At 37.3% G+C, this 12,112-nt stretch overlaps 2 protein-coding genes across 5 annotated transcripts in view; one reads left to right on the forward strand and one right to left on the reverse strand.

Annotated features, from left to right (window-relative positions):
* Positions 1-12,112, reverse strand: part of L3MBTL3 (L3MBTL histone methyl-lysine binding protein 3) — a 286,629-nt gene that overhangs the window by 131,465 nt on the left and 143,052 nt on the right. The window lies entirely within an intron of this gene.
* Positions 1-12,112, forward strand: part of SAMD3 (sterile alpha motif domain containing 3) — a 53,073-nt gene that overhangs the window by 14,626 nt on the left and 26,335 nt on the right. For all 4 annotated transcript variants that reach the window (XM_079147964.1, XM_079147962.1, XM_079147963.1 and 1 more), the window contains 2 exons: positions 8,783-8,968; positions 9,209-9,293. In XM_079147964.1, coding sequence (XP_079004090.1) covers positions 8,783-8,968; positions 9,209-9,293 — 271 coding nt within the window. The remainder of the gene's footprint in view (positions 1-8,782; positions 8,969-9,208; positions 9,294-12,112) is intronic.

Consider the following 12,112-nt stretch of genomic DNA (forward strand, 5'->3'; position numbering starts at 1 on the left):
TGAGATCACATGCCATTTAGTATCAGAGTTGAAAATATACAGTTGAGTCTCTGAATCTATGCTGTTCTCGGTGTATAAAGTCTGCAGGCTTGGGTGCAGAGAGAAGACCGTGAAAGGGGACGTCAAAACAGAGTGGCTTGTGGAACATCATCTTTCAGTCCAGCCCCTGGAGAGTACTATGCCTGCCGCTGTTTTCTCTCTCTTCCAGTGGGACAGTCCTACCCCTTGTGGTACTCCAGCTGTGAAGACTTAAAGGCTTAGTGATCTGGCACTTCTTTCCATTGGCATGTTGGCTTGGTGCCTCGCCTGTCAGTGGTTCCTTTGTCATGAGGGAACCACTTATGTTTTCATAGAGGGAGAAAAAAAAACAACTTTTCTTTGGAAGATGTCAATTTGCCAGGGTGGGGATGCATGCCTGTAATCCCGGTGACTCAAGAAACTAAGGCAGGAGAATTGTAAGTTCAAGTCTCAGCCTTAGTAGTGAGACCCCGTCTTAAAATAAAAAATAAAAAGTACTGGGGATGTGGCTTAATGGTGAAGCAACCCTGGGTTCAATTCCTAGTATCAAAAAAAAAGTTTTTAATGAAAGATGTCAACTTTATGCATATAACCACAAGTTTATGGAACTAAGGACTGTCATAGAATTTTATATGTAGTATTTTATCTCTCAAACATTTCTAATCCTTTCTATAACATCCTTGTCACAAACTGTACTCAGCAAGGGGACATAAGGAAATCAAAACAGAGAGGGAGCCAAGACAGAGTTGAGTGCCCACAGGGCTAGTGTTGGACCAGGCCATGTGGAAGATTCAGACAAGAAGGTCACCTGAGGGTCAAGAGAGTGTGGAGGAAAATTCACCTGAGAGGGCTCAAGATAAGCCTGGAAGAATGAGGGAAGCAGGGCATTTGATGTGAGAGAATCCACTGCTGACACATGTAGGGAGCATTCTGGAGGTTTAGCAAGGCTGTATCTTGCCTGTACCTGAGAATTCACCTTGTGTGGTAGTTGATGATATGATAGCATACAAAAGTGTATTATATTTTGTATTATTGTAATTACTAAATACAAGAAATTAAATTTAAGATGTTAGCAATAGAAACTATGAAATTTAACTTTTTCTCATAGTATATGAAAATCCTATCACTTGTTTTATTTGTGGAGATGAGTTAAAAAAAAAAAAAAAAAAAAGAAAGAAAGAAAAAATTCCCTTGGATTTTGGAACCAAGTAAATTGGAAGCCACAGTTTCAGCCAGGCAGAAAACTGCAACTCAATTTTAAAAAAAATTATTTTAAAGGAAGGAGCAGTTTGGGACTCTTAAGATTTCTCTAATTCTTAAAGAAACACTGAAGTTTTCTAGTTTGGAGGTTTAAGGGTTTACTTTTTCCCCAAAGCAATATCATCTACTTTCATGGGGATAAAATAACTACAAACACTCAATAGCTCCAAATGGATTTAATGCAAAGAACAGATTCAGGTTTTCCCTTTTAGATGTGAAGTTTTACATCTAAACATGTAACAAATCCTAGTTATTTTTCTCTTCCTGGGAAGCCTCAGAAACCCAAAGGGATGATAAATAAAGAATGGGCCTGGCTCAGAATTACTCTCACAAACAGGAAGCAATAACTCAGCTCTCAGGGAGACCAGTTGCTGAAGATGCTATTGGTCACAGTGATTCATATAGTAAACTGGGTTCCAGATGATCTGCCTGCCATGTTTACCACACAGTGTCTGTCTGAATCAGAGTCACTCAATATATGGGTTGTATTGTCAGGACACTAGATTCTCATGCATATGATAATTGGAAGACTTCATGCATTTTGCATATGAAGAACTACAAAAGGCAGACATCTGGTTTGGTCAGGTAGTGAATGTGAAGTTATATCTCTCTCATATACTTGGTCTTTAAACTATTGGACTTTAAAGTTTGAAGTTACATTTCCACATCATTTCTCAGTACTCTTTCAGTACCTCAACTGGTATTTGATATTCACTAGAAGAATGGGGAATAGTCTCTAGAAATGCTGGGTTCTTCAATATTTGGGCTACACATGGCCCATTCATGGGAAGTCGAGAGACATTTCAGCTGCCTTCATAGACTCCAGTCATAGGAGTAAAGACAGACAACCGGTGAGTTGTTCTTCAGAGTAAACTTCTTCAGAAGGCAAGTTTAAGTGATAGTCTGGGTGTTCTTCATATCAGGGTAAAATTTGTCATATTATCATGGAAAATGTGGGAGGCCCCAAACAGTCATATTTCCATGAATTATGCTTCTTTTCCAGTTCTGTATGCTCTTTGTACTTCTTGTTTTTCTTCTTTCTAGCGACACTTAATTATGCATACGCCTACTGGGAATCCCTTGGAATCCATTTTACCTTAATCACAAAGCTACTCAGGTCTAGAATGAAACACTCTATAGGAATCCAAAAGGCTGACACTTTACAGAGAAATATTACTTCTGAAAAGTCTTGTCAGATTTTTAAGCCGGTCCATGTCTCACAATTTCCAACTCTGAGTTGACATAACTTACCTTGGTTACTCAGTCAGACCAGAAGTCCTGGACCCAGAAATCAAGATGCTTCTTTCTCTCCAGAATAGTTACAATATCAAGAAAGACAGGTTTATTTTACTGGGACCATGGACTTATGTCTTGGGTCAAAGAATGACCTGAGAAGTCACTGGCCAGTTCTGCCTGGTCCCTCCACTGACTGACATGATGAAATCAGTGTTTACATAAAATGAGATAACATTTCAAAAGAGGAAAAGTTTTTACATCTATGTAGGAGGATAAATTTTATGAAAATGGGATTAGAAAAATGGGCTATTTCTTTAATTTTTTATTCTCCTTTCTCTTTATTTTACAGATTAGATTATTTCTATTGATCTTTCATCAAATTCACTGACTGCTTTTTCTTTACGCTCCATTCTGCTGTTAATCCTATCTGGTACATTGTTTAACTTCAAATTTTGTATTTTTATCTTCTAAACTTCTATTTGTTTTGTTTAAATAACTTCTGTTTCTCTTCTAAAATTTCCTATCATTTCAATCATTCTAGCATATTTTTCTTTTAATCACAGAACATCGTTAAAATAGTTACTTTGAAATTTTTGCCAACATCTGGATCATCTCAAGAGCACATATTGCTCATCTTTACCCTGGAGAATGAGTCACATTTTTGTTTGTTTTTGTATTTAAGTGTTACACAATTTTAGTTTGAATATGAGTCAGGGTTCTCTAAAGGAACAGGATCAACAGGAAATATGATTATAAAAAGGGGATTTATTAGACTGGCTTACATGACCAGAAGCTGGATAGTCCACAATGGCCATCTGCAGGCTGGAGAGCTGGAAGAACCAGTAGCTGTGCAGTCCAAGAGGCAGAGGCCCCAGAACAAAGAGGTCAACATTGCTACCCTAGTCAAAGACCAAGGTTTCTGGAAACTCCCTGGAGAATAACTGGCAGAGTCTGCTTTGGAGGAGTGAAGAAAAGAGAGTGCAATATCCTCAAATGATCAAAGTAACAATCAAGAACCCATTCAAGAAGAGCAGGACTTACATCTGCATCTACTTCCTTGTTCTTCCAACTCTTATTCCAAGCCACCATCCTGTTGGGCGGTGCTGCCCACGCTTAGGGAGTGTCTCCATTTCAGTCCTCTGTCCCACATTTCAATCATTCCTAGACACACACTCATTGACACCCCCAGAAGCCTCGTAATCATCGGCATATCTTAATCCAATCAAGTCAACAATTCAAATTAATCATTACAGGTTGTGTGCTGAACATTGTGAGTATTGCAATGTGCAGATGTTTGAATATGTTCTATTCACCCCCAAAATGTCTATTTTAGCAAACAGCAAAATTGATTGGACTTAAAAAAAAATCTATGAGATGTCACTTAAATCTTAATTCTTTTATCTTTGATTGGGTCATGCACATGTGTAGTTCAGGATCATCCCAAGATTTGAACAATTTATGTGCAGAATTTGAAACTTCCCTTTATTACTCTTTCTTTTCTGTGATTCTCTGATTCTCTTCCTCTTTTCCACAGATTAGTGGCCACAAATGCTGTCCACCAGAAGCTTCAGCTTTTTTATTAGATTTTTAGCAGCACTGCCTGAGGTCTGCTCTCAGGCTTAATATGGGAAGCACAGTCAGTATCTTTCTCTTCCAAGTATAGGACTGTCTTTAGGATCTTACTTCTTTTTAGTCTTCAATGTTTTCAGTTATTTTTTTTTAATTTGTCAGTGTTTATAGTTAATATATATGGAATAGTTGGTCCCCTGAGCTTTTTAGACCATTCCAGGAGCAGAGCTCCCCTAGTTGACTATTGAAGTTGTGAGTTGAATGCTTGCCTTACAGTAGGAGAATGAACCTTAGTGAGCAGTAGACAAATATAAGAGATAAAGTGTACAGAATTTTTCATGACATCGAAGTGTGAGAAATGGAGACAAAAATAAAATGTCAAGGTATTTATCTTGAGTTGCTAAGAGAAAGAAGTACAGTAAAAGAAACAAGGACACTGGAGTGCAGTATAGGTCAGCTCAGGCTGCCATTGCACAGTATTGTAGACTGGGTGACTTAAGAACAGAAATTTATGTGTCAAAATTCTGAAGTCTGTAAGTCTGAGATCAAGGTGCTAATTTAGCTTCTGATGAGGATCCTCTTCCTGGCTTGTAGATAGCCACCTTCTCCCTATGTCCTCAAGTGGCACTGAGAGAGTAAGCTTTCTGGGGTCTCTTCTTATAAGCATACTAATCCTCATTTAACCTTCATGACTTCATTTAACCTCTTTCCATGAAGGCCTGTCTTAAAATACAGTCACATCAAGAGTTACGGCTGCAATATATTGAATTTGGGAAGGAAGAGGACACAATTCAGTATGTGACAAATGAGAATCTGGCTCAAAGCAAAAAAGATGATGGGTTATTTTGGATATGTTACATATGAGGTGAACAAGGCAGAAGTTTTTAGAGATCTGGGGTAGAGCTTAGGAAGGAGATTATTGGGGATAGGTTTCTAATCCATCAGTGAAGAGTCAGAGCTGAGGCTGTGGCGCTGGGTGACTTCTCTGAAGGAGAAAGTATAGTCCAATTTGGAGGATTAAGGAACAAGGACAAAACCACATGTCAACTCTCAGAGAATGTGAAGGAGGAATACATTAGCAAATAAACAAGTTGTCAGAAAGACAGGAAAAGAAACAAGAAAGTTAAATAGTTCAAGGCTGAAAAGAGGGTTATGAGGAAGTGGTCAACAGCGCTAAGCCCAGCAAGAAAGTTCTTGAAAAAGGGCCACAGTCAAAGGCCCTATGTTTGTAAACTAGGAAATCATTATTGACTTTTGAGGATGCAACCTCAGTAAAGTGATCGGGAAGAGACTGAGATGAGAGATTAAGTAAAAGCCGGATGGGGCTGATATGAGGGAAATATTTGGGGTTTAAATAGGGAGTTAGATTACTGAGATAGTGAATGTAGTAAGAACCACTGAAATGTCCAAAACTTTACCCCAGAAAATAGAGTCCTGCTCGTAACCTACGCCTTCTGGTTTACCCCATTTATTCTTTCAGCAAAAATCATTACCTATCCCTTTACTAAGCAATGTTGCATGCATTGTGTAAAAAAAAAAAAAAAAAAAAAGAGCTCTTCCCTCAAGTAACATCTGTGTCTCTTCTGCTCCCTACTGACACTCAACTTGTGTTCTTCTGTGCATTCAGATTTTTCCTGGGTGAGCTGGTACTCAACTGGACCCATTCTTAACAGGACCATTTTCCTTACCCTGTGAGAATCCCAGTGGATCATACTGTCTGCTCTTTTGGAGCAGAAAAAAATGAATGATTTTTCACTCTCTGTATAGTAAGAAAAAGTTGGAGAGTCAATTTTCCATGAAAATCCCCATCATCCTTTTTGATAATTGGTGCATAATCAAAAGGCATAATGCTTCACTCGGGAGAAATAAATGATAAGAATCTGAGATGAAAATATGTTAATTAACTTGATTCAATAGAGGCACATCATATATAGATGTATAGTACAACTTCACTCTGACCTCATAAACACACAATCATTTGTCAATGTTCAATAAAATGTTTTAAATGCAATAATGATACTGCCAATTATCAAATTGTTGACTTAACTCTATTATGTTTTATTTTATTTAGGATATAAACTTTTATTCCTCATATAACCTGAGTGTTTAGTGAGTAGTAGACTGATTCATTTAGACTGGGGTCAGTCCTAGGAATTAACCTGTTTTAAAAGCTTTACTGTTGCTGGTTGTGGTGGTGTACCCCTGTAAACCCCAGTGGCTTGGGAGGCTGAGGCAGGAGGATCTAGAGTTCAAAGCCAGCCTCAGCAAAAGCGAGGCACTAAGCAACTCAGTGAGATCCTGTCTCTAAATAAAATGCAAAATATGGCTGGAGATGTGACTCAGTGGTCCAGTGCCCCTGAGTTCAATCCCTAGTACCCCCGAAATCAAACAAACAAAAAAGCTTTCCAATTGACTTTATTGTGCACCCAGTATTAAGATTTATTGAATTAAAAATCTGTTGTTTTGTGGTGGTGATTTGTTTCAAAGACCCTGGCTTTACAGTGGGAGCAGAAATTTGGTAGTGCTTTCTGTCCCTGCTCTTATTTTAGGGTGACTTCTGCTGGTACTCTGCCCAACTCTAACTTTCTAAAGATATTATGAATAATTTTAACAACACAGTAAAGGATTCTTTTAAAAAATAAAATGTAATGCAAATTTAACTCTACAGATGGAAAATGGTTATGCCTGCAGTTATCTTCTTCCAAATCAGAATGCATTTTTAATTTGATGAGTCACCTTTATTTTGTAATACTCATTTTGACTTATATTAGTTGGCATAGCTTGGACTATAGCCACTTCCAGAATATTGTTATGTCATTTTAATGTAAAGAAAAGGAAAATTTGATGCCTCTAATTTTGCATAGTAACTCATCTGGAGCATAATGGAAATATCTGTCTTCAATAGAACTCTAAGGGGTCTAGCTACTTTCTGGGTGTTTGGTATAAATAATTCCATGCATTATGGTCCCTATTCCAATGCAGAAGAGACATATTAAAAAATATCTATAACATAAAAATTGTACTAAGCCCTATTTTATAATATCGGAATATCAAAATTACCTATGATGTGGTGTGAAGTAAGTGGAAGTAACCTTCAAGCCCAGAAGAATCTTGCAACTAGCTTACCTGCTTGAAATCCACTGGGGAAAAGGGTATAGACATTGAAAGGTACTAAACCAAGTTCAACATCTGCCTATTTTCATCGCCTTTTTAAACCCCAGGGAAGGCATAAAACACAGCCAATAAAACTTGCCTTTATTTTATAACCCTTGGTCTCAGTAGAAAAGGGAGAGATAATTTGGCCATGGGAGAAGGAAATAAGGAAAAGGACAATAAATTGTAGATGAAAATGGGGACGTAGGAGAGTAGCTGCCATATAGTAGACTCCTGATGCGTGTTGGTTAAATGAATGAACAAAATGAGAGAAAGATACTGGCAAACAGTTTGGGCTGAAACAGAGAGTTATGTCTGAGAATTATCTGTTGCTATTATAAATCCAATATTAAATTATTTTTTTCACCACTAATATAGTGACTGCCAACCAGGGGAAGGCCAAAAGAACTTACCATGAAAAAGAGATGAAAGTGCTTTCTCCTGCTTGCTTCATCCCCCATATTCCATTACAAAGGATGACCTAAAATCTTAAAAGAAGCCTGGTTTTTCAAAGCTCAGCTGAATTTTGTTTGAACCACTAAGAACTCCATCATCATTAGAAAAGTAACCTACTTAGACTAATTTAAGAAATTTTTCTGTTGTCTTCTACTTGGCCTGCCACTATGCTGTCCCTTCCATCCCAATCAATCCTATTAATGGAATAGGTTGACAGCATTCTAGTGCCTTTGATGAACTGTTGCTTAGAAATTTTACTTTAGATTCTTCTTTATACCCACTCAACAATCAGCCCCTGACTGTAAAATTTTAAAGTGGTTCTGATATTTGATTTTACAAACAGCCTAATCAATGTTTAATTTCCATAACATAAAATTTACCCATTTAAAGTGTACAGACAGTTAATTTCCATCAATTTATGTGGCCATGCAACCATCACAATCCATCTGGGCCATCCACAGCCTTAGGCAACCACTGATCTGTTTTCTATAGTTACAACTTTTTGTCTTGTTTTGTAGAGATGTCATGTGAATGGAATCAGAATATCTCTGATACACTTATTTTTAATTTAGAATCTAAGTTCATCTCATTAAAATAGCCAAAGACTAACTAAATTAGGTGAACTTTATATTTCACTATAAATGATAATGGAATAAATCAGAAGAATTTTCTTAATCAGGTATGAAGACTAATTTATTGTAGGCTTCATTTACTTTGCTGAATTGCAACTTCTTTTCTTCCTGCTAGATAGCTTGCTCAGTTTTCAGCTATGCCTTACATGTTACCTCTTCAAAATATACGGGTTAACATCCGTTCCAACTTCACACTTTACTCTAAAATCTACATTATTATGACACATTTTTCCAGAAGTGCAAGTACTTACGTGTGTGCAAAGGCCAAGAAAAGGGAGATAGCTAAAAAGACTTTAAACATTTGTGGATAGATGAATGGATGGATGATGGGTTGATGACTTCACATATTTGGGCCTCAGGAGTTGGTTTATATCATAAGTTCTCAGGGTATCGAGAACTAATAAATGGCATATATATTAGAGTTAGAATTTCACTTCTTGTGTGTTTTCATTTCACAGAAGAAACATGAAACATGTTTTAGCAAGGAATAAAGCAATACAGTGGACCAAATCCTACATTTTACCAGAGTTTCCCTATGATGTCAAATGCATGTTAGCAGAGCAGAAATGTCCTGATCACAGCATGAGGATAAGGATCATTGAGTTTCTCCAAGCTGACATGACTAAGTATCTGGAAGGCTCACTGTGAGTGATAACAGGGCAAACTTGCTGGTTTGGGGGAGGGTCTGCCTTGGAGTAGAGTGGAACTCACCTGCAATGAAGTCTCTTCAGATTTTGAATGACATTTTGGATCTAAGTCCAACATACCCAACATTTGAATGCCTATTTTGTTCTATAGAAAGATTTGAAGAGGAGTGAGTGCAATTGAGACTCCTCTTGAATATGGACTGCTTGAAATGAAAGATATCTCCCTGTTGTGAACAGGTATCCCACCACGCAGCAGTACAATGATGTGGTCAACGCCCTGCTGCAGGCCCACCCCTTCCTGGACGAGGACGGCTGTGGCTTCGTAAGTAATGACATGGCACCGCCATCTTGTTCATCTGAGTCCATCCTAAGATAATAGCCTGTATTGTCCATTTGGACTTTGATTTTTTCCCTTTGGTTCTCTCTCTTTCTGACAGCCCCTACTTCTTTCTTTGCTTTGTGTTTTCTTCCTCTTCTCTCCTCTCTCACCTCCCTGTGATATCTTCTCAGTCTCTGCCTAACCTGGGTTCCTTTGTCCGTCATCATCTTTCTGTTCCTCTTTTGAAGCAGTCTGGGAGCTCCTGTGTGACAATGATCCTCTAGGAAGGGTCATGAGGAGATGACATGCATCATGGCTCTCGTCAGCCAGTGTCGCTTGCCCTCTGATTAGACCCCGTGGGGAAATTGTCTGCTTAGACGTCCTACTTGTCTGTCTCATCTGCCCTTTCACAACTTCACTGCCTTGGCTCAAGCAGATCCCAAGGATGTTCTGGGCAGCAGCTCTAAACTCTGACTGCATCTTAGGAGACTCAGAGGTTTGGGTTTAATTGATTTGAAGATGTGGCTCTAGCATTAGTATTTTTTTAAAGTTCCCAAATGATTCTGATGTATAGCCAGGATAGAGAACAGCTGCTCAGTATAAACTTAACTGTCTGGACCTATCTGTTTCTTGGATTTGAAAGACTGGGATCTTTGTTTTTGTTGTTGTTGTTGTTGTTTTGTTTTGTTTTTTTGTTTGTTTGTTTTTTGCGGTGCTGGGGATCAAACCCAGGTCTTTGTGCTTGCAAGGCAAGCACTCTACCGACTGAGCTATCTCCCCAGCCTGGGATCTTTGTTTTAAAACAGTATAAATATACTTAGTACTAGTGGACTATATACTTAAAAATACTTAAGATTATAATAAAAAGTTGAGTGTTTATGATATACACTAGTAGTATATAATTTAATAAACAATTATAGGGAAATATAGCTATGTGTATACAAAAACATAGTATTATCCCTTTATCTCCATATGACATATGTATATACATTGGTAATCATAGCTAAGTAAGATATATGTCTTCTTGTATCTTACCATCTCTGGTCTGTCAGAAAATCCTTTTCTGCTGTGCTTTCTTAAAGACATAGGGTTTAAGCAATTAGTTCCAATTTGAACAAAGAAGATACTTGTCAACATCATTTAAGGCCTGTGCTTTCTTGCTTGAATGTTTTCTTTCTCTCTCTATCCCCCTTCCTTCCTTTCCTTACTCCTCCCTTTCTTCCTTTCTTTCACTTAATATTTTCAGAATATGGTTCAGAATATGGTATGAAAGATGGTGGAATGAGACAGACATCATTACCCTTTGTACATGTATGATTACATGAATGGTGTGAATCTACATCTTGTACAAATATAAAAACAAAAAGTTGTACCCCATTTGTATACAATGAATCAAAATGTAGTCTGTAAAAATTAAAAAGTAAAAAAATGGATAATATTATAGATTTTTCTGGAATGAGAAAAGGCCTTAAACATTTTTTTAGCACTCAGACTGAGAAAAGATGTCATATCCCCCATCTAGAAATTGTAAAATTGTAAAGCCAAGACTAGAATTCAAGTATCTTTGCTTCTAGGATGACATCCTTTTTAAATATGCTGCTCCATATAAAACACACTGTATAGTTAACAAAATTTGCTCTAAAATAAAACAGTGCATCAAACAAACCTGTGGGCCCAACATTACAGTCATTCCAATAGGGCTGACAAAATCAAATCTCAGTGTTCCTTTGATGTTCAAGATACAGGTTGTATCAGTTGTACAGGTTGATACAGTTGATACAGTTGATACAGGTTGATACAGTTGTATCTTGAATCAGTATCTGTATCAGTGCTACTGTGTATAGAAATACAGTCAGCTCTCCATATGCACAGATTTCACCTCCTCTGATTCAACCAACCTTGAATATTGTGCTTTGTAATTAAGCTTATGATGGTTGTATATGTATTGAACACAGGCTTTTTCTCTTGTCACTATTCACTGCACAATACAATAAAACAATTATTTACATGGCATTTACAGTGGAACGGGTATTATAAGTAATGTAGAGATGAATTAAAGATGGGGAGGATGCGTGGGCTACTAAACCAATCTACTGTGAATACTGAGGGATAACTATGGTTATATTTTTAAATAATTTATATTTAAATTTTCTATTTGAATAAATTATACATTTATGTAGTTCAAAATTCAAAAGCTTCAAAAAGAAAAGTTCTGCACCCCCATTTTCCAGCCACTTGACTTTCCTGTCCAGAGGTAACCAATAATGTTATTAAAGATTTCTTCCAGAGAATCTTTGCTAATATATAAGCAAATGCATATCTATCCAATTACATTTTTGACCTTTAGTTTTATGGATATCAAAGTGAGACTTGCATGAAGTAATAAATAATGCTTACTTTGTTCTCAAGTGCATTGTACCCACATCAGTTCCCAGCGGCATTAACTAAAGAGGGTTAACTGATAAAGAGATAAGGAAAATTGCTTAACAGCTTGTGGTCCCTATGTTCACACTTAGAGCAGAAGTGGAAACTGGTGCATGGATGGATGCTTACCCAAATTCTCCCCGCAAGTGTTATGTCGCAAAATGTAGAAAATTTCTAAGAACACTGTGTGTGTGTGTGTGTGTGTGTGTGTGTGTGTGTGTGTGTGTGTGTGTTTCAGAGGGGAAGAAAGTAGGCACTTGATTACTTTTAGGGCTAATTTTATTTTCAGCTTTTCATTTTGAAAAGTTTCATATCTGCACACAAATAGAATGCTGTGATGATACCAAATACCCTTCAACTAAACCAAGGTTTCTCAACCTTCACACTATTAACATTTG

Source organism: Sciurus vulgaris (genome assembly GCF_902686455.1).
Source record: "Sciurus vulgaris genome assembly, chromosome: 7".
In the NCBI taxonomy this organism is placed as follows: Eukaryota; Metazoa; Chordata; class Mammalia; order Rodentia; family Sciuridae; genus Sciurus; species Sciurus vulgaris.